The 20,034-nt window shown below is 39.8% G+C and overlaps 1 protein-coding gene across 1 annotated transcript in view; it reads left to right on the top strand.

The window, feature by feature from the left end:
• Window positions 1-674: 674 nt before the first annotated feature.
• Window positions 675-20,034, top strand: part of lrp2a (low density lipoprotein receptor-related protein 2a) — a 55,294-nt gene continuing 35,934 nt past the window's right edge. Inside the window, exons 1-22 of the mRNA XM_014995979.2 lie at window positions 675-808; window positions 6,906-7,013; window positions 7,153-7,272; window positions 7,679-7,795; window positions 8,216-8,326; window positions 8,427-8,540; window positions 8,629-8,745; window positions 9,972-10,115; window positions 10,217-10,336; window positions 10,763-10,891; window positions 11,370-11,539; window positions 13,050-13,273; window positions 13,690-13,896; window positions 14,038-14,240; window positions 16,028-16,168; window positions 16,288-16,491; window positions 16,876-17,068; window positions 17,651-17,776; window positions 18,738-18,868; window positions 19,006-19,143; window positions 19,251-19,532; window positions 19,624-19,863. Of these exons, the coding sequence (XP_014851465.2) occupies window positions 739-808; window positions 6,906-7,013; window positions 7,153-7,272; window positions 7,679-7,795; window positions 8,216-8,326; window positions 8,427-8,540; window positions 8,629-8,745; window positions 9,972-10,115; window positions 10,217-10,336; window positions 10,763-10,891; window positions 11,370-11,539; window positions 13,050-13,273; window positions 13,690-13,896; window positions 14,038-14,240; window positions 16,028-16,168; window positions 16,288-16,491; window positions 16,876-17,068; window positions 17,651-17,776; window positions 18,738-18,868; window positions 19,006-19,143; window positions 19,251-19,532; window positions 19,624-19,863 (3,409 nt within the window). The 5' untranslated portion in view covers window positions 675-738. The remainder of the gene's footprint in view (window positions 809-6,905; window positions 7,014-7,152; window positions 7,273-7,678; window positions 7,796-8,215; window positions 8,327-8,426; window positions 8,541-8,628; window positions 8,746-9,971; window positions 10,116-10,216; window positions 10,337-10,762; window positions 10,892-11,369; window positions 11,540-13,049; window positions 13,274-13,689; window positions 13,897-14,037; window positions 14,241-16,027; window positions 16,169-16,287; window positions 16,492-16,875; window positions 17,069-17,650; window positions 17,777-18,737; window positions 18,869-19,005; window positions 19,144-19,250; window positions 19,533-19,623; window positions 19,864-20,034) is intronic.

Below are 20,034 nucleotides of genomic sequence, written 5' to 3'. Positions count from 1 at the left end.
ATCTGCCAGTGGCAGATTTCAATTTTAAAACATAAAGCATCCGTCTGTAGCGCGGATGATTTGTTGGCTTTACCATTTTGTCCGCACGATGGCGACGTTGAGCTTCTTACAATTAACCTTAGAAACAGCAAAGGGCCCAATTCTTCCTCTTGGGTTTAGACGTATTGATTTGAAGTTATACTACAAGGATTTATTTATTTTCGTTTTTAATTGTGAGAGTAGAAAGCGATTTAATTAAATAATAATAATAATAATAACAATAATAACAATAATAATAATAATAATAATAATAATAATAATAATAATAATAATAAACATTCAGAAAGTTAATTATGGTTTGTTTTGTTTATCCCCAGTTTCATTTATGTGTTAATTCCAGCTCTCCTAGTCTGTTTTCCCAAGCATGAATATACAGACCCTCTGTTAGTTCCCAAGCGTGGGGCAAAATTATAACAACGACGACCCGCTGAGAGTGTAAAATCACTGGCTCTCAGGAAAGCTCGGACCTGCATGGCATTATGCAGCTTCCAGGGCCCACAAGGGATTTATCCAACGTGCCGAGGGCTGGGCTGGGAGCTGGGAGGAAGAGGAGGAGAAGGGGGACGGCGGTCCTGGCCTTTGTGCACGCCCCCTTTCATCAACTAGCCGGCCGAGAGGGACAGAGGAAAGCTACAGCATCCCAGCCTCAGTCCTTACAGCTCCTCCATCTGCAGCGCGGAGCTGGACGGGCCAGCCACAATGTGGAGAGCACCGCCGCTTCAACTCTTTTTCTTCTTTTTATGCTCTGTTAGATGGTGCCATGCTGACGGTAAGTTTTCTAACTCTGTTATTCCTGCTACTTCCAGTTTCTGTGTGAGAAAGTTGAATGAGGACCTGGAGAGTTACATGTGACTCAGCCTGTGCACTTGTTGCTCATCAGTACAAAGCAGAGGAATTCAAGCTAATCAACTAAATACACACACACACATATTGGGTTCAACAATTTAGCTGCCACACACACACACACACGCACACACACACACACACACACACACACACACACACACACACACACACACACACACACACACACACACACACACACACACATATATATATATATATATATATAAGATAATCCTGCTACATATAAAAAAATATCTATAGCAGGATTATATACATATATATTTCATTGTAGATTTATTTATTTTTTGTGTTTTTAATGGAACCACTTTAGAGACATTTAGAGCTGCCAGTTTTTACCTCCTAGTTGTAGTTTAAAGGTTGAGCACAAAGCCTCTCTCAGGCAGATTGGAGAACTTTTGCCTGAGCTTTACTGTTGCTAGGTAGCAGAAACGAGCATGTGACTTACAGACAATCTGTGAGGACTGAGAGACTGCTGGTACAAATCTCATTCAGTGGGGCAGATTTTCACTGCCCACCCTAAACTGCATGAAATAATCTCTGCTTTTTCTCACATATGAAAGCGAGAAAATGCTTAGAAGCAACTCTGTGAATGTGACAGCCTCACACTTGTGCATGTTGTTTGCAGCACAGCTAGATCCTGCTTCTCAGATTGTAATCTGCTTTCTTTTTGCTCAACTCTTAGTATGTAAGCTCCTTAGTGTGAATCAAGCAACTAATTACACTGCAGCTGCTGCAAACTGGAATCATTTCTACCCAGGGAACTGCTCAGAGTTGAGAAGGGTCACTTGTGTCGCTTGTTTTAATAATAATAATAATAATAATAATAATAATAATAATAATAATAATAATAATAATAATAATAAAAGCTAATCTATTTCCTCAAAGAAAATATGTCAGATGTAAAGGGAAATCTGTGTTGGCTTGTACTTCCCTTGGCATTTCCTTTGAAAGTGGGCAGTTACAGAACTATAAATGAAATTTTGCTGATGGCAGCTGAAGCTTACAAAGTGATGACTGAAGTAAAAATAACTGAATATCATCTGGCTTAGTCAGCAGACTTACATTGATCATTAACTAGATATTTATCCCAAATGATGAACTGGAGCGTGCCCTAAATTGTAGCCTATTTAACACTGGTGCTTTACCTCATATTCGTCTTGGACCTGAATTCTGAATATAGCGTTTAATTACAGTTGCAGTAAACAAAGTTGTAACTACATATTCACATGCTTTCTAAAAGAGACTCAACCCTTTTCTCTCTTGCCGCCTGACATTAATTCAGACTATGTTTTTCAAAAAATAATCAATTATTTCTATTTGATAAAACACATTTCTTTTTACTGTGTTAACACTTCGAAAGTGGACTTACATCTCTAACATTTGTAAGTCCTTGAAACTACATGACTTCGACTTCCATGGAAAGCGGTTTTCCTTTTTCACTGCCACCATATGCTTGCTCAGCACCAGGAGTTACTGCAAACTTAGTAACTGGATGCAGTCAGCTGTTCTCTGTTGCTACATGGACTTTCAGAGGGTTTCCTTTGATGTAAACTTTTTATGAACTTGATTATAAACATAACTTGGCTGGATTTTTTTTTTATGATGACTAAGATCAAATTGAAATGTAGCTGACTTTAAATTGGTCGATGTAATTGGATTCAATTGACTATATATATATATATATATATATATATATATATATATATATATATATATATATATATATATATATATACTTAAATTTTTTTATTATTTTCTTTTTTTTTTCAATACCCCCACCATTTTCAGTGAGCTTTAGTGTCTCAGCCCCTAAAAATATACATCTGGTATCATCAACAAGTATAAGTAGATTCTGTCAAACTGGTCAAATATTGATAGTACTTATATATTATCCCAATAAAAATTGAACACAAGCAATAAAATCAGTAAAAAACATTCCTTTGTTAATGTGGGATTTAACATAATATAAATAGTTGTGGCAATTCTTATTCACCTTAAGGAGAAAATGTTTAGTCTAATGGGTATTTGTCTTTTTTTTTAAGTAAATGTACATAAATATCTGGTTTCAGCTTTGGGTATAAGTCAGGTTTAATAAACGATTTCTGCTTTATGCTATTTAACTGTACAGGCAAGGCACTTTCTACAATATTCTCTATTATCCTCTACAGAAATCCTTTAATTTGATAGTTATTCCTTCCTTGTACTTTCTGCTGCCTGCTTAACAGGCTCTCAGATTGATGCAGCTACTCAATGCTTACATTGGCCTTAATGGCTAATGTGACACTGCCAAGTGTCACATTAGCCATTAAGGCTAACCAGTACCAGTAATCATCCTCTGATGGTTTTTGCTGATCTTAGCATGTTTAGTTAGTAAATGAACTTGTTTTCTCTGGTAATCATTTGCTAGGAGGATCTTAATAACCCCACCAAAGTACACAGTAAGTGCATTTTTATGCACTCATGTGGAAAAACGTAAAACTAAGCAACGTCTTGGTCAGTGTTTTGCACTCGTGTGTTAGAAAGCAGCAGGTCAACCGCTCGTCTTCTACTACTAAATGTTTTTGTTTGCCTCTGAGCTTTTTCTAGGCCGGCACATTCATAAATAAAACCCTGCACATGGCAGCTTCTTTCCGGTGCGGAGGCCTAAATCCTTGTGCAACAGTAACGTTTCACTCGAAACTGAAATACGTTTGGCTCAATTTGCTCAATTTGTGAGTAAATCCTTTTGTAACCTCACCAATATCCCCACACACCCACTCCCCGTCCATGTTAGCTCAGCTTCTAATTTGCTTCTGGTAAGCTGTGACTCACTGTCCTGAGAGAAAATTAAGTTGCACAGTATCCGTAGTATTGCGTTCTGACATTACATTCATGTTTTTTTCCCCCTCCACTCATTCTTCTGTTAAAGCGTGCACCAAACCGTTGAGCATTCCTCCCTCCGAACCCGGCTTTGGCTCTGTTCTTCTATTTATTCCTCCCTTTTGCTTCCAAGCTCCTAGGTTTTTTAGCTGCTTTTGAGTGTACTAGTCAGAGCCAAAGTCACTTGTTTGGCAATTGACGGCATTCTGCTGCATTGATTTCCATATGAAACAGGCAGCAGCACTTTGCTCTGACAGCGTGGACGGGTCCTGCGTCTCACGCTGCCAGCAGCCGTCCTCATAACTTTTCACCGCACACATTCAGCCCAAGGCGACAGCTGTGCCTAAACAAGACGACATTGATGAAAGCTTAAAAACATCTTTTAGTTCCTGCATGCGTGCCTCGAAAGGCTTTCTTCGCTTTGGTTTTAACTAACCTAAGCAACGATTGTTTGAACTTAAATATCTGCTACAAAAAATGTTTTTTTTTTTGTTTTTTTTTTTTTTGCTCGATGACATTTCTAGTTATCATTTTGAATCTCATCTGGCCCATTTTGTGCCCAATTGTAATTTCCTCACCAGGCCAGGGTTTAAGAAAGTTTGGGTGCCTCATTCTAATGCATTTCTTTGTTGGTCAATAGTATGAGCTGCTTTTCTTGACTTACTGATGGAGCACAGAAATCTCCTGCTGTGACTTTAAGTTGTTAATTAAGGAACAGCAAAACATTAATTTATTCAAGTACTTATGTTGAAATGATTAACAGCCATTTTGAGACTAAAAATCACCCTCGTTGTTGGTTCCACTGATATTTATTGACATAGTAAATGTGAAACTGTTTCAGGTTAAAGGCAGACATCTGATAATTTAAAAAAATGCAATCTCATCTAGAAATTGGAATATGAGATAAAGGTAGCAAACAAACCCTTTAATACATGCATTGGAATAATCTTGTAATTCTTTAGTTCTAATATATGCTTTTTTTTTTTTTTTTTTTTTTTACATGTGAAACTACTTCGAAAAAGAAAACTGGAAATATTCAAAATCAGAATCTATGGATCAGATGTCAAAGAGTCAGTGTGGACCAGAAATAAATCCTGGTCGGTGCATGAAAAGCCCTTACATTAGATAGTGCCTTTTAAAGTTTCAGCTTCAGTGTGCAGGATCTGCCACCTTTCCCAGAGGTAATGGTGTCAGGGAACACTGTCTGCATTTAATCCCTTCTAGCAGATTGCTTTCCCTTTGGCAGAAATGGTGGAAGTTGTCAACCTGGGTCTGCATGTTCAGCGTCCACACACTTCTTGACTGCTGCAAAGATTGATTTTACTGACTTGTTTTTTTTTTTTATTGTTTTCTCTTTTCCTGTATATTTTTTTTTATTTAGATCAAAATGTTTTATTCTCATTTTCATTCAAATGTATGTTTTACTATAATATTGAGCAAACTGCGGGTGGGAGATGTCTGTGCAGTCATTTTCAGATCTTTTTAGAGATGTTCAATCACATTCAAGTCTGGAGTTTGCCACTCCATGACATTCACAGAGTGATTTTGAAGCCACTCCTTTTACATTGCTCTGCTGAAAAGTGAGCCGTCACCCCAGTCTGACATCAGCAGCACTCTGGAGCAGGATTGTATCCAGAACTGACTAGTTTGCCAGTTCCTGCTGCTGGAAAACATCCTTATACCATGATGCTGCTACCACCGTGCTTTACTATAAGGATGAGCATCCAGACCTGACTGGTGAGATGCTGCAGAGATGATTGTCCTTCTGGAAGGTTCTTCTCTTTCTCCACAGAGAAACACTTGATCTATGACAGAATGACCTTCTGGTTCTTGGTCTCCTTCCTGACTAAGGCTTTTCTGCCTTGACCGCTGAGTTTAGATGGCCGGCCAGCTCTAGGAAGAGTCCCGCTTTCAAGCTTCTTTTTAATAATGATGGAGACCACGGAAGATTTTTTTCAAGGCAATCCAGTCTCTGAGGTCAACAGACAATTCCTTTGATTTCATTCTTGGTGTTTGACCTCTGACTTGCGGTGAGGCTTTATAAAGACAGGTGTGTGGCAAGTCAAGTCCAATCCACAGGTGAACTTCATTTAAGTTGTAGCAACATCTCAAGGATGATCAGAGGAAACGCCTCAATTTTGAGCTTCATAACAAAGGCTGTGAATATTTGGTCTTGCATATTTAGTAAATTTGCAAAGAAAAAAAAAAATTTTCCCACGCTTTTATAATGGGGAATTTGTGTTTAGAGATTTCAGGGAAGAGATTAATTTAATGCAACTTGGAATTAGGTAGTAATATATCAAAATGTGAAAAAAGTGAAGCGCTATTGATATTTTCTGGATGCACTCTAAATATGCATCTTAGTTCCCTTGCACAACTTATGTCATGAAAAATGTTTTGGGATTTTGTATTCTTATTTCTGGCATTATTCAGGTAAATGCACCTTTATGCATAGAAAAACACTCATTCAGTAAAAAGGAAGTAATCCCAGTATTTTGAAAATTTAATAATGAATCTCAACAAAAAGAGATTTAGAAAAAAAAAATTAATTAGTAGAGGCAGGCGGCTGACAGACAATGGACCCCAAGCCAACACGACTGTATTCTTCCTGCGGAGAATGCGTGTTGAAATGGCTCTTGTACCACCCAGTACCACTATTTATTCCAATTACATCCCAGAGTGGACAGGGGCAGCACGCACCATAAATCAGGCTGTCAAAGAGACCGTCAGAATTGCACATTCCTCTTTGATTGGGCTTGATGGAGTGCTCTCCCTCTGAACTGTGCTGCCTGAATCAGTCTCTGCTGGAAAACATCAGGGAAAGTAGAGCGGTGGTACCTTATCTCAACAGATGCCACTCTCTGGAAACATCAAAAGAAGGCTAAAGAAGAGTGAAGTGTGGGTTGTAGAAATGTCTGGGGGGTGGCTGGCACGCTTGTCTCTGAGGCTTGTCAATGCTGTTAACAGCATGTTTCATCAGAGGAAAGCTTCCCATCCTCCCCTGTTTGCCCTTAAGTTCTTTAAATAATCTCATTTTAAGGAGTTTGTTGCTGGAAGTAAGCAAATTTAATTACTGTCGGGGGGAAAAAAAACAAAAAACGGAAGGAATTGAAATGTGAAAAATCTGTAATTGTGCGCAGGATGTGAATTAGGGCAGTTTCGGTGTGGGACAGGTCGATGTATACCTGAGGAGTGGCACTGTGATGGGACATCAGATTGCATCGATGACACTGATGAACACGACTGCCGTAAGTTGAAGTGTATCACCATAATATATATAAGCAGGATTAAAATATTTAGCTACTTCATTGCTTAAGAATGCTTTAACTGCACATGTGCCTCACTCAGGTGTGGTAAGTAGCGATACATCTGTGTGTATTCTGACAGCTCAGGTAACATGCGATGACAGTCATTTCCACTGTCTGAGTGACGGCGAGTGCATCCCAGACGTATGGGTGTGTGACAATGAGGAAGACTGTGAGGATAGCTCAGATGAGAGACACTGCCGTGAGTACCGTTAACCATTAGGTATAAGTTCAAATCACACATACGTTAATTTGCTTTATTAAGATTTTATGTGATAGATCAACACGAAGTAGTACAAAACTTTTGCAGTGGAACGCAAATGATATGTTGTTTAGTCAACAAAATCAAAGTGAAACAAGTTGGCTTTAAAAGCCTGCTATTATGGAGAGCCATTCCAGCCAAAATTAAATAAATAAATAAATGGGTGAAATAAATAAACAAATAATACAAACAAATAATCTCCATAATGGCTCTCCGTATGCTGACGGTGAGAAGACAGAGTAAAAGGTCTCAGAGGTTCATTAGAGAACATTAGTGAAGAAGACTTTAGTGAACTGAATGTGATTAACCTGTTGCGTTGCTAAATAAGTCTATGTTTGGGTCTCAGCTGGCAGGACATGCACCAGCGGCCAGTTCAGCTGCAGCAACGGGGCGTGCATCCCGGGAGAATACCATTGCGACCACCTGGCTGACTGCTTAGATGGATCTGATGAGAGAAACTGCAGTAAGTCTTTGAGATGTTTTTTTTTTTTTCTTCTTCTTCGTTTTATCTTGGGCTCCTGTGGCATTTTAATCAATTTGTTAAGATTAAGAGGCTCGCTGACTGACACAACGGGCCACAATATGCTTCTTGTTGTCAGAGGTTGATTGCAGATTCCTTGGTGGATTAGTCAAGCTGGAGTTCTGCTGCTATGCCATTATTGTGCCGGCATGCTAGTCTCACAGCAAAACTGTGACTGTGGTAATCTCACAATTGCATAAAGAATGCTGTGGCAACTGGTGCTGTTATGGTGGCGCTTCTGATTTTTTAGTCTGTTATCCTTCCCATTCACAAGGCGTTTCACGTGTTAAGAGCTATAAAGGGCACATTTGTAAGGTTCGTTTCAGTGCACAATGCTGGCCTGATGATGGTTTAATCTTCCAGATTACCCTCAGTGTACAGAGATGAGGTGTGCCAATGGGGCCTGCTACAACCGGACCCAAAGATGTGACCATTTACTGGACTGCCGTGATGGCTCTGATGAGGCAAACTGCAGTAAGAAATCCACTTCACTAATGAATGCATGTAGTAGAATTTGACTAAAGCATCAGCAAGGAAAGTACTCCTATCATTTCTTGTGTTCTGTTTTTCTTAGCACAGCACTGCAACACAGGGTTCCACCAATGCCATAACGGGCTGTGTGTTCCTCAACGCTACGTCTGTGATCATGACGACGACTGCGGAGACCGGAGCGATGAGATAAACTGCAGTATGTGCAGCCCTTCCTCTCTTTTTCTACGTTTTTAGCCTGCGTAAATGCACATCGGTGTGTTATTTTATGTATTTTTTTCCTGCAGCGTATCCTGCTTGCAGAGGAAATTACTTCACTTGTCCCAGCGGCCGCTGCATCCACCAAGTCTGGCTTTGTGACGGAGAGGACGACTGTGAGGACAATGCTGATGAAAAGGGCTGTGGTGTGTATACAGTGGCAGGAATTCAGTCCTGGTATATTAAGTTACTTTGTGATTTTGGAGCCAGAAGGCCTGGATATTTAGCAGGTTAAATAGCTCTAAAATGGGCAGGAACTGAAGCCGCGGAAACCTGATTCATCTCTGGTCTCCATGGTTGGTTTGGTTTGTCAAGACGCTATGCCTGCGCTCCTTTAAGTGTGTTATTCAAATGCCTCTTTGTGGCACAAGATTGCGCAGCCCCCCAAAGGGGCTTTTGAATCCCTCCACATGGCTGGGAGGACTGTGTGTTTTTAAAGGAAGGGCTGCAGGAGCCCCCCGTTTGCCCCCACTGCTCCAGTACCCCTGCATCAGTTTAAAGTAACAATGTCTTAGTCACAATTTTCTTTAGGTCAGGATTCTTGTGGAGACAATTTAGCGTGCTCTCAATACGTGCTACAAAAACATGCTAATTATAATTTTCTGTTGTTATACAGCAAATCTGAAACTTTCTGCTTTTATTTATTCTAAGTTTTTTACATTCCTTTATCTGTTTTAGGAATTAAGATTTTAATTTCTAAGAATTAAAATCTTAATTCTTAATTCTTAACTGTTTTATGTTATATATAATTCTAGATAACAATTTTATGGCTTTGAAAAGCATTAGAACTCTCTAAGTGTTGCATTCATAAATTATACTGATGCTTTTCATTCTATTTCTGTACGAAGAAAAGATTATAGTTTTTAAATGATTCCTAACTATTTCAATTACAGTTTCATAGTTATTTTATAGTTATCAGTAATCTTAGCAAGTAAAAGTTAATTTGTTTCTATTTTAGTTTGCAGCTATTTTAGCAGTTGCTATAGATATAATTATGTTTTTATATTTTTATAGCTATAGTTTTAGGGATTAACAATTGTAGTATATTAAAAGGTTTATTTTTTATTCTTCTTACTTATGTTTTTAGAGTTTTTATTTCTATTTATTGATTTATTTTGGTCTCCACTAAACCACGTGGTTGTTTTTCCTCAGATCCTCACACTTCAATTTTTTTAAAATTTATTTATAGGTTTTGTTTGGCATGGCAGTGCGTACTTAGTTTTATTATTACTAATGTATCTATTTTTTTTTCCTGTTTTAATCTTCTGTAAAACATTTTGTACTGCACTTATCTTTATGCTAAGTCACCCAAAAAACACTTTTGGTGTTGATTGATTGATGTGTTAAAAAGTAAAAGATGATTTCTTTTTAGATAATGTACCACGGGAGTGTTACCCAGGGGAGTGGCCCTGTCCTTCGTCTGGGCTGTGCATCCCTATGGATAAGCTGTGCGACGGGAAGGCTGACTGTCCTGATGGAGAGGATGAAACTAACACCACTGCTGGACACAACTGCAGTTAGTATCTTCACAGTTATTGTCCTTTTCTTCAAATTGCTGGTATGGTCTCAGAGGAAGCGCTGAATCCCCATCCACATTCTGATTTCTCCACTATTCAGGCATCTGGAAGTGTGCTTCTTTGAGCTGTGAGGATCACTGCCACGCGTCCCCCGATGGAGGAGCGTGTGCCTGTCCTCCTGGCTATATTGTCAACAGCAATGACAGTCGCTCCTGCATAGGTATTTACCTTCTTTACTTTTACAGCTAATAATCCAAAGCAGCAGCTACACATTCCAGGTCGCCTCATAGCCTCGCATGTTTTTTTCTGAAGGGATAAATAAAATTTCCTACAAAAGAGATACAATTATAGTAGCTTGCAAAAGTATTCTTACCTTTTGAACATTTTCTATATTTAGTTATGTTGCAACCACAAGCTTGTTATATGCTTTTCTACAATTTCAAAGCGTGAAATTTGTGTTCTGCCCCTTTTATTCTGTTTCTTTTGAGTAAAGTCGCTCAGAAGACGCTTGTGTGTAATTTAACATCTAGTGAAATTACATCAAAACTTAGCATTTTATGTAGAATTTAACAATTTTTTTGTACATTTTTGAGTCTGGAAGTCCCTGTTTCTGATCTTTCTTTTTTTTTATTTCATCATGCTGAAGACTTTGATGACTGCTCCATGTGGGGCGCCTGTGATCAGCTGTGTGAGGACCGGATCGGCTCCCATCGCTGCAGCTGTAGAGAGGGCTACACTTTGGAGCAACATCGATACTGTAGAGCAGACATATCCAGTGAGTGGCACTTTGACGGCTTGTTTTATATACCCTACATTCAGTTTGGGAGTGTGTTAGCGATCCATCCAAATGAAGTGCTTTGGCATGGTCTGTACTCTAGTTTTTTGGCTTCCTCTGTGTGGAGGGCCTGTTTTGCTTTCTGGTGCATTGTTGCATGTTAAATGTTGCTTTAGTAAGTCTCTTGACTTTGTTACACACAGAGTGTTTTTACACAAACAGTGACCTCTCTGAATTTAGCTCTGGTAAAAGAGGGCTGGAGTGGTGGTGAGCAAAACCTTTATGTCTCCTTTAGTCTGAGGGAGGAATATCAGTTTCAGTGAGAAATGCATAATATTAAACATAATACAGTTTTTTTTTTTGTCGTTGGGGAGCAACAACAACAACAACAACAAAAAACAATCCAGAGTTGGATTAAAAGATCAAAATCCTATTTTATTCATTCCAACTTCTGTCTTTCTGTGAATCATTTTCCCAGCTGGAGTTCCTTCCTTGGTTTTCTCTAATGGCAGAGATCTGGTAATAGGCGACATCCACGGCAACAACCTGCGCACTTTGGTTAATTCACAGAACAGAGGGATTGCTGTTGGGGTGGACTTCCATTATCATCTCCATAGGGTCTTCTGGACAGACACCATCCAAAATAAGGTGCTTTTTCTTTTCTGTCTTCTCAGTCATTTTTGTCTTTGTAAATTCTTGCGTAAGATTGCCAGTAGCCAAATTCTTTTGGTTATCTTTTAAAATATCAGCAATGTTGATACTATAATAATGGAATAGCTAGTGGCCCCATGGCGGCTGGCCTACAATGAAGGGAAACAGAGATGTAACAGAATCCAAGTGCCTTAATCTCGAAACCTGTCTGATAGGCTCATATGATGTTCGCATACCAAGACCTAATTTTTGTAACTCGATCTTGTCCGAACTAATCATGCTGTATTCGTTTTCATTGGTGCCGTCCATTTATAAGCATTCTTTTGCAAGCTAAAAGGGCTTTGTTCTGGTCAAGTCTGGGCTTCTTTTGGGTTCAAGCTACTATGTCATGGCTGAAAGGCTGGGACATACCTCTCACTGGGCATTTCTGCATAATTGCCACGCCAATGGCAGCATGTCAGATTAAAAGTAGTGAGAGCACAAACAGGGCATGCGAATGCAACCAGAAAGGTTAAACTATCAGGCTATTTCCACATCTTTGGTTTCTCTTTAAACAGGTCAGTTGAAAATCCTGCTTTTTAGATGTCTGGATCTGGTTGCAAAAAAAAGCAGGCCTGCTAAAAGCACTCCCTCTCAGCCAGCTGCAGAGTGCCAAGGCTTGCAGCCTGAGCAAGCGATTCCATCGCAGTGGGTACAGCAGACGGTTCAGGAGCTGAGCACCTCAGTGCTTATGCTAATCCTAGTGAGGTTTTCGTCATTTTCAAATCTGCAATCAGATTTGAAAATGGTTTCTCTTAAAAGTATATATTGCAATCTACATGCTATGTGTCTCCCAGTTTCGCTTGTCCATATTCAATAAGTAGTTTCACGTATTCTACTCAAAAGTTGCAGTAATCATTAAGCATGGGCTGTTGGGAGATTCTCACAGGATGAAGAGCTCGAGTAAAAATGTTTTACAGTATCCGAGTAAAAATGCAAGTCAAAATTACAACTAAAATAGTTCAAAAATATATATATAATTGATATTATAAAAATGAAAATGAAACAGTAATTCATAGTGCCGACAAAATCTCGTGCCGCTGTGCAGACCTCAATAATAAAAACTGTAGCATTAAGTCATGTTGTATTGTTTTTCTGATACACTAAATTAAAAGTATACAATAAACACTTGCTAAATTTCATATGAATTTTTAAGTTCTGATTTTACAGGTTTTAGCCATTCAGCAGCTGACAGGAAGTACACAAACTCCCATAGCCACATTTTTTTAAAACGTCTGTATCTTGATTAATTGTAACTGACTCATGTTTGCTTTGCATGTGGAGACAGAAGTCACAAACAATTATTGAATATTCTGGATAATTAATATTTTATGCTTTTATTAGAAACCAATGTAAACCTAATGGTGTAGGTTTATTTGTTCTAGGCTTAAACTTAAGTGATTTTCTGACTGGGAATGGCCACCAACAGACTGATAAGGTTAACTACAATGGCATCTCTTATGTCCAGGTGTTTTCTGTGCAAATGGATGGGTCCAACATGCAGGTGGTTTTAAATGTATCAGTTGACTACCCTGAGAACCTGGCGGTGGACTGGGTGAACAATAAACTGTATGTGGTGGAGGCCAGCGTCAACAGGATCGACATGGCGGACCTGGATGGAAGTAACCGGGTTACACTCATCACTGAAAACCTCGGAAACCCTAGAGGACTGGCGGTGGACCCCACTGTCGGGTGAGCACATGTCCCTTTCTTCATCATTTAATTAATCCCACCATCCCCAGTCCCCACATTCTGCTGTGCTCCATTGGCATGGAATGACGGGGGTGGGTTGTTTGAGATTAACAGATTGCCATAGGGAGATTAGCGAGGAGCAATGTAAGTGATGACCCTCATTGTAATCCTATAGTGTGTAGTTCAAGAGAGAGGGACAGCCAGGTGGCTCCAGAGGAACTGCTTATCTCAAATTATTGCACAGCTCTTTGGTGGGTGCAATGCCACCCACTTAGAGACATATTGACCTTCTGTGGATGACTAATTAAAAAAGTGAAGTGCCTCTGATAGTGCCTCCTTAAATCAAGCAGATGTTTGAGGATCTGACTCTGCATGGGAGTGAACTGTAACCGTAATAAACCTCTTTCATTTTGCAGGTACATGTTTTTCTCAGACTGGGAGGCAGCAAATGGACAGCCAGGTCTTGAGCGGGCCTTCATGGATGGTACTAATCGTTACGGGATTATTGGGAGCAAACTAGGTTGGCCTGCTGGTATCACACTCGACATAGAAGCCAAGCGCATCTACTGGGTTGACAGCCGCTATGATTATATCGAAACTGCAACCTATGACGGTCTGCATAGGTAGTTTATGTTTTTTATTCTTCTTTAACCCTGGATTCTTAAAGCCTGAAGATAAACACTACATTTTAAAAGTTATTTGAGATCCAGGTGTGCTTTTTATTTCTAGTTACTACCTTTTTTTCCCCATTTTCCTTCTAACAGAAAAACTGTAATCCACGGGGGGACCGTGGTACCGCATCCTTTTGGAATCAGTTTGTTTGAGCACAATGTTTATTTCACGGACTGGACCAGGATGGCCGTGATCAAAGCAAACAAGTTTACCGACAGCAACCCACATGTGATTTACACCACGTCTCACACCCCACATGGAGTAGCAGTGATTCACCAGTTAAAGCAACCACAAGGTAAGCCTGTTACTGGCAGAAATCTTAAACATGATCACCTTGCAGTTTTTGAAAGAGATTCCCTGAAAAGATATGTGTGGTTTTTGACACGCCTGGAGGTATTTTATGAGAGATGCTGTGACTTTCAACGTCTTTCTGTTCCTCGAATTCCCAAAGCAAGAGTTGTGTCCAAAATTCACAAAGTCAACGATCCTGTCTGTGGTGTTCATGGACAGGATTTCAAGTTGAAGTCTTGGAGAGGAGGTTATCCGGTTGAGGGAACCTCATCTTTTCTTTTTGCAGCAGTTATTTGGTTCTGTTGGACGTGGGAGTTTAAGTCTTTATGTGTGGACTGTGATGGTGGGATTGAGTGGGAGATGGATGGAAGAATCAGGGGTTCGTCTGCAGTAATTTGCACATTACTCCAGTCTGCTGTGTGAAGAAAGACCCGATCCAAAACGGGAAGCTATCAATGATCTATCTATGTTCTGACTCTCACCTATGGTTAGTAGATTTAGATAATGAATGAAAGAACAAGACCTGGGATACCAAAGAATAAGCTTCCTCCATAAGGTGACAGATATAGGCTTAGAGAAAGGGTGGGGAGCTTGATTGTGCACTTAAACTACTCCTCCATATCGAAAGCAGTCAGCTGAGGTGGTTCAGTCGTTTCATCATGATTCTTCTGGATGGATGGATGGATGGATGGATGGATGGATGGATGGATGGATGGATGGATGGATGGATGGATGCCAGTTACATGGACTCAACCTGTCAGTGATGCCCACTGCTGATACAGATTTTAGTGATGCTAAGCCTCAGTATTATTAAAACTGTGTGTTTTCCTGATATCTTGAAGCTAATAAGACATATAAAAGTGTCTTACTAGCTTCCTGTGAGTGGTCAGTAATTGTTTGAAGGAAGTCACTGTGAAACAGAGCTTTAGAATTTTGAAAAAGAGGACAAAATGATTTAGATTTGACATTTTAATCTATCTTCGGCATCTTGTACTAGCATGGGTAGTCATACTTGCCTTACTAATTGTGAATAACAATCTGTATGACTGTTCGTTATTGAATGTAGAACAGGATAGCCTGAGATTTCCAAAAAGATCACCAGCATTTTCAAATCCAACATGTTTTATGACAGGCAGAGCTTGAATGCTCAAACAGAGCGACTTTCGGTAAAAGATTAAACCATTAAACCATTTTGTTATCACCCTTTCTTTCAGCCTTAATGAACCTCCTCTGGCTTCGTTGTCAGTCAGTATCTGCTGGGTTGTTTTGCTCGTTCATACATTCAACAAAACCTTTCCAACCTTTCGGAAGACAGCTCCTTTATGTGCCTGAAAAGTTGCGCTAAAACTGACTAAAACTGCAAAAATATGAAATGGCAAGAAGTGAAAATTGTGTCTGATTCTCAAAGCAGCCTGAATGCCTCTGTAGAAATTATGTATTTTTTTCTAAAGAACTTCTAATACTGCTTAAGTTGTCTCTTTAAACACCTGATCAATGCTAGAACTTTGAATGTTCTTCACTCATTATCAGCGTCCGTATTGAAGAGTGTTGTTGTCAGCATATCCTAGTAGTGAGTACATGGTGCATTCACTGACTGAAAGAGGATTGGTGTTTTTTTAGTTTGTGACCTAGGGGGCCTCTGAATAGCAGATTTCTCATCACATCTGTAGTTTTTTCACACCTTTTAAAAGTGCCATTTAAATTTTACTGGAAATTTTACAGCAAATTTAAGGGATATATTTTAAAATAAACATTTGTCTCTTATTTTTTATTTTTCTACCATTTCCCTAGCGCCAAACCCTTGCAGTTTGGGCAGAGGTGGATGTGAGCAGATTTGCGTTCTCAGTCACAGGAGCGACAATGGAGGCCTTGGTTATCGCTGCAAATGTCGCATTGGTTATGACCTTCATGCTGATGGCAAACGCTGTTTGGGTAAGTGAAGATTTCTCGCAATTCTTTTTCTTAAACTTCCTTTTTTTTTAACAAAGCTCACTCTCTTTGGCATAAATATCTGTTTTGGCTCATGGATTCTTCTATCGTCTTTTTCGCAGCTGTGAGGCAGTTTCTGCTTTTCTCCAGCCAGCTGGCTGTGAGAGGAATCCCCTTTAACCTCTCCTCCCAGGAGGACATCATCCTGCCCGTCACCGGATCGCCCTCCTACTTTGTCGGAGTGGATTTTAGCGCTGAAGATGATGCTATCTTTTTCTCTGACACAGCAAAAGATATTATTTACAAACAGAAGGTGGATGGAACAGGTGAAAATCTTTTTTGCTTCTCTTAAGCTAACTTTATAATAGCATGGAGAATAACTTTCAGCATATACAGTAATTTTGCTGCCATTGTTGTACCATGCCGTTTACTCAGATATTTTGGAAGTTAAGGGAGTATCACGATGAGGACAGATAAAAAAGGAATCATCTTCCATTCCCCCAAAGTGCAGAAACAGCCAACTATGGTTGATGTGCATGGATTCAAGAACAGAAACACCCCTGTTCTGATCATCTGTTGTTCTAAGAGTTGCTCTAGTTTCTTCTGTCCGACCCCTGAGAGGAAAATGCAAGCTGACAGCCTATTTATTTAAATATGTTCCTCTTTCATCTCTGAGTAAAACAGTCCTCTGACTGCTTTGATCTGCGCAGGCAGGGAGATACTGGCAGCCAACAGAGTGGAGGGAGTGGAGGATCTAGCTTACGACTGGATTTCCAAAAACCTCTACTGGACGGACCCTCGATACAGGAGCATATCCGTCATGAGGCTCGCCGATAAGTCCAGGAGGGCCATTATTCAGAACCTGAACAACCCCAGGGCCATCGTGGTGCATCCTCTGATTGGGTAAAGCAAAACAATCTCCAGAGGGTTTTCTGAAATGTTGGTAATGAGGTCCCGGAAGCAGACATGTCTGTTACAGTTATATAACTTTGTAATGATGTTGCAATGCTTAGTTCACTGAAAGAACTATGCAAAAAAACCTGAATTTTAATAAATTGTTTAGATTCAATTTAGATCTTGATCCTGTCATTTTCTGGTTGGGTAGTTATGAGCTTGAATGCTATCTAGTCAGCTTACATCGGCTGGTTGAGCTGCATTTGTTGCACAATGCCTAAGGGTGTGAACAAAATCTGAATTTTATGTTACATTACATGCTGCAATAGCGGTTCACCCCCTTCATTAACATAATATACTACTTATCTGCTAATAGAATTAAATATTATCTAGAACAAGCAATTATTTCCTATAGTCTTAAAGCCATTAGGCCTTTGAGATTAGCTCTGTATGAAGGCCAGTATTGAAGTTAACACTGAGAAGCTGGCTTAAATGTGAAGACAAACTTTAAATGAATAATACTATTAGTGTTCAGATTTTTTTTTTAATTAAATGCTGAAATGAGACTTTTTACTAATTCTCTTTTACCAGGTATATTTTTTGGACTGATTGGTACCGTCCTGCAAAGATTATGAGGGCTTGGGGTGACGGGTCACATGCCGTGTCTATTGTAAACACTACCCTGGGCTGGCCAAATGGATTAGCAATTGACTGGAGGTGAGACAAATGTCTTATGTCTAAGTATCCAGGACAGCTGCATCACAAAACAGTTATAACATTTTTTCACTTGGATAAAAGAAAATACTGTCTTTAGATATGCACAGAAAAGGTAACAGTCCCAGTTGTGCTGCTAGTTTTTGGTGCTTCCAAACATTATCTGAGTTTATCATTATTATCACATAATCACAACTTATTTTCCCCTACAGGACAGACAAACAATACTCATAAGTCTCCATTTTCTAAATATAACGTTATACGGTAATTTATTATGGCCAAATAAGAGTCATATGGATCTGTTTTTCTAAATCGACACTGTACGCGAGACAGGACATTGTTGTTGCAAAACTCTGCAGTTTGAAAGAGTATTTCCAATATTTCTGAATAAAACAAGGTAATAATAGAGTCAACAATACAAGCTCTTCTTAGCATCTCATATCTCATATTACTGACTAGCACATTTAGCCTAACTAAATGCGTAGTTCCTGTTGAACCTTACCTGAACTGTGAAATTTTCGAAAGTCTGGCAAAACTGGATTTGTCTTAACTCAATGCCTGAATGAACATCTGATGCTTCAGTTGAAAAAAAAAATACTGATTCTTCTCTAGGTTTTCCAAGTTTTGTGTTCAAATTAGATATTTTTTTTAAAAAAAAATCACTGACAGCTGCTAAGTTAAAATTTTCTTTCTGCAGTTAGAGCTGCAGCTCTGACGAGGGTTTTATAGGTTTTTCACTGATTAGAAAAGGTTGGATTTTCGTATCTGGAAGGTCAACCAAAGATACAGACATGGACAAATGTGACATTAGTCGATTCTTGTTATCAGCTGACTTTTTTTCTGTGCATCTCTAATTGTTATAATTAGAAATCATTTCAAATTAGCATCCCTCCTCCTATGGTACTTATTTTTTTTAAAAATAATTTATAATACTTTATGCCTCTCTGTTTTGATCACCGCTCAGCTCAATGCGTCTGTATTGGGTAGATGCCTTCTTCGACAAGATTGAGCACAGCAACTTTAATGGACAAAACAGGCTTTCCTTGGATCGCATAGCCCAGATCTCCCATCCTTTTGGCCTTACCATTTTCGAAGGCAAGTTGTTTACATCTCATGCGCTTGAATACTTTTTCTTTTAACTTTTATCATAACCACGTCAAAGAAGTAATTGCTTTTTGCAGGAGGCGATGAAAGATACTGTAGCATATTTCACGCTCTGCTGCTCCTTTCAGGCTTTGCGTATTTCACTGACTGGCGCCTGGGTGGCATTGTCCGTGTGCGTAAGACCGATGGCGGGCAGATGGTAGTTATTAGGAGAGGAATCAGCCACATCATGCATGTCAAGTCTTTCAACTCCAACTCTCAGATCGGTCAGTAGATTCATTTTCTGTTCCTCTCACTTTCTCGTTCATGCGTGACTTCACCTCGCTCTCATCAGTCACATTCCCGGTAATTATCCCCGACTCTTCCTTCGCAGGTGCTAACCTCTGCAACAGGCAGGCAAATCCTAACGGAGACTGCAGCCACTTCTGCTTCCCAGCTCCGGACTCTCAGAGAGTGTGCGGCTGCCCGTACGGCATGAAGCTGTCGCCAAACCAGCAGGCGTGTGTCGAGGACCCCTCCAACGAGCCCCCAACAATGCAGTGCGGAGCCAACTCCTTCTCCTGTGGCAACGGCAAATGTGTCCCAAGCACCTACAGATGCGACGGTGTTGACGATTGCCATGACAACACCGACGAACTCCATTGTGGAATAAACAGTAATCTGACTTATTTAAATCTTTTCATGTCATTTTTCTGGGTTTGTGTTGGTAAGGTTCATTAAAAAACCAGCTTGTTTTTGACTTCTAGACACTACTTGTTCCCCCTTGGCCTTCACCTGTGCCAGTCAGCGCTGCGTGCCAGCAGGGTGGCGCTGCGACGGGCACAATGATTGCTTTGATAACAGCGACGAGATCAACTGCCCCACACGGGTGCCAGGAACGTGCCCCGCCAATCAGTTCACATGCGCCAACCACCGATGCGTCCCGCACACGTGGCGCTGCGACACAGATAACGACTGCGGAGACGGGTCCGATGAAGCAGACTGCTGTACGTATCTATAAAACCCCCCCCATCACAGTTATTGCCACTGTTACACGTGTAGAAACACTCACTGTAAATCAATAGAAAATAGAAGAAAATTACAACGGTCCTTGAAATACAGCTTAGAAAAATATGTAATTATTGGCATCATAAAAGTTTCTACAACAAGTAATTCAC

The sequence above is a fragment of the Poecilia mexicana genome, unplaced genomic scaffold (assembly GCF_051168715.1).
Source record: "Poecilia mexicana isolate PSO_F unplaced genomic scaffold, ASM5116871v1 scaffold_2, whole genome shotgun sequence".
Lineage (NCBI taxonomy): Eukaryota > Metazoa > Chordata > Actinopteri > Cyprinodontiformes > Poeciliidae > Poecilia > Poecilia mexicana.
The sequence above is the reverse complement of the archived record's forward strand: the minus strand, read 5'-3'. Positions and strand labels throughout refer to the sequence as shown.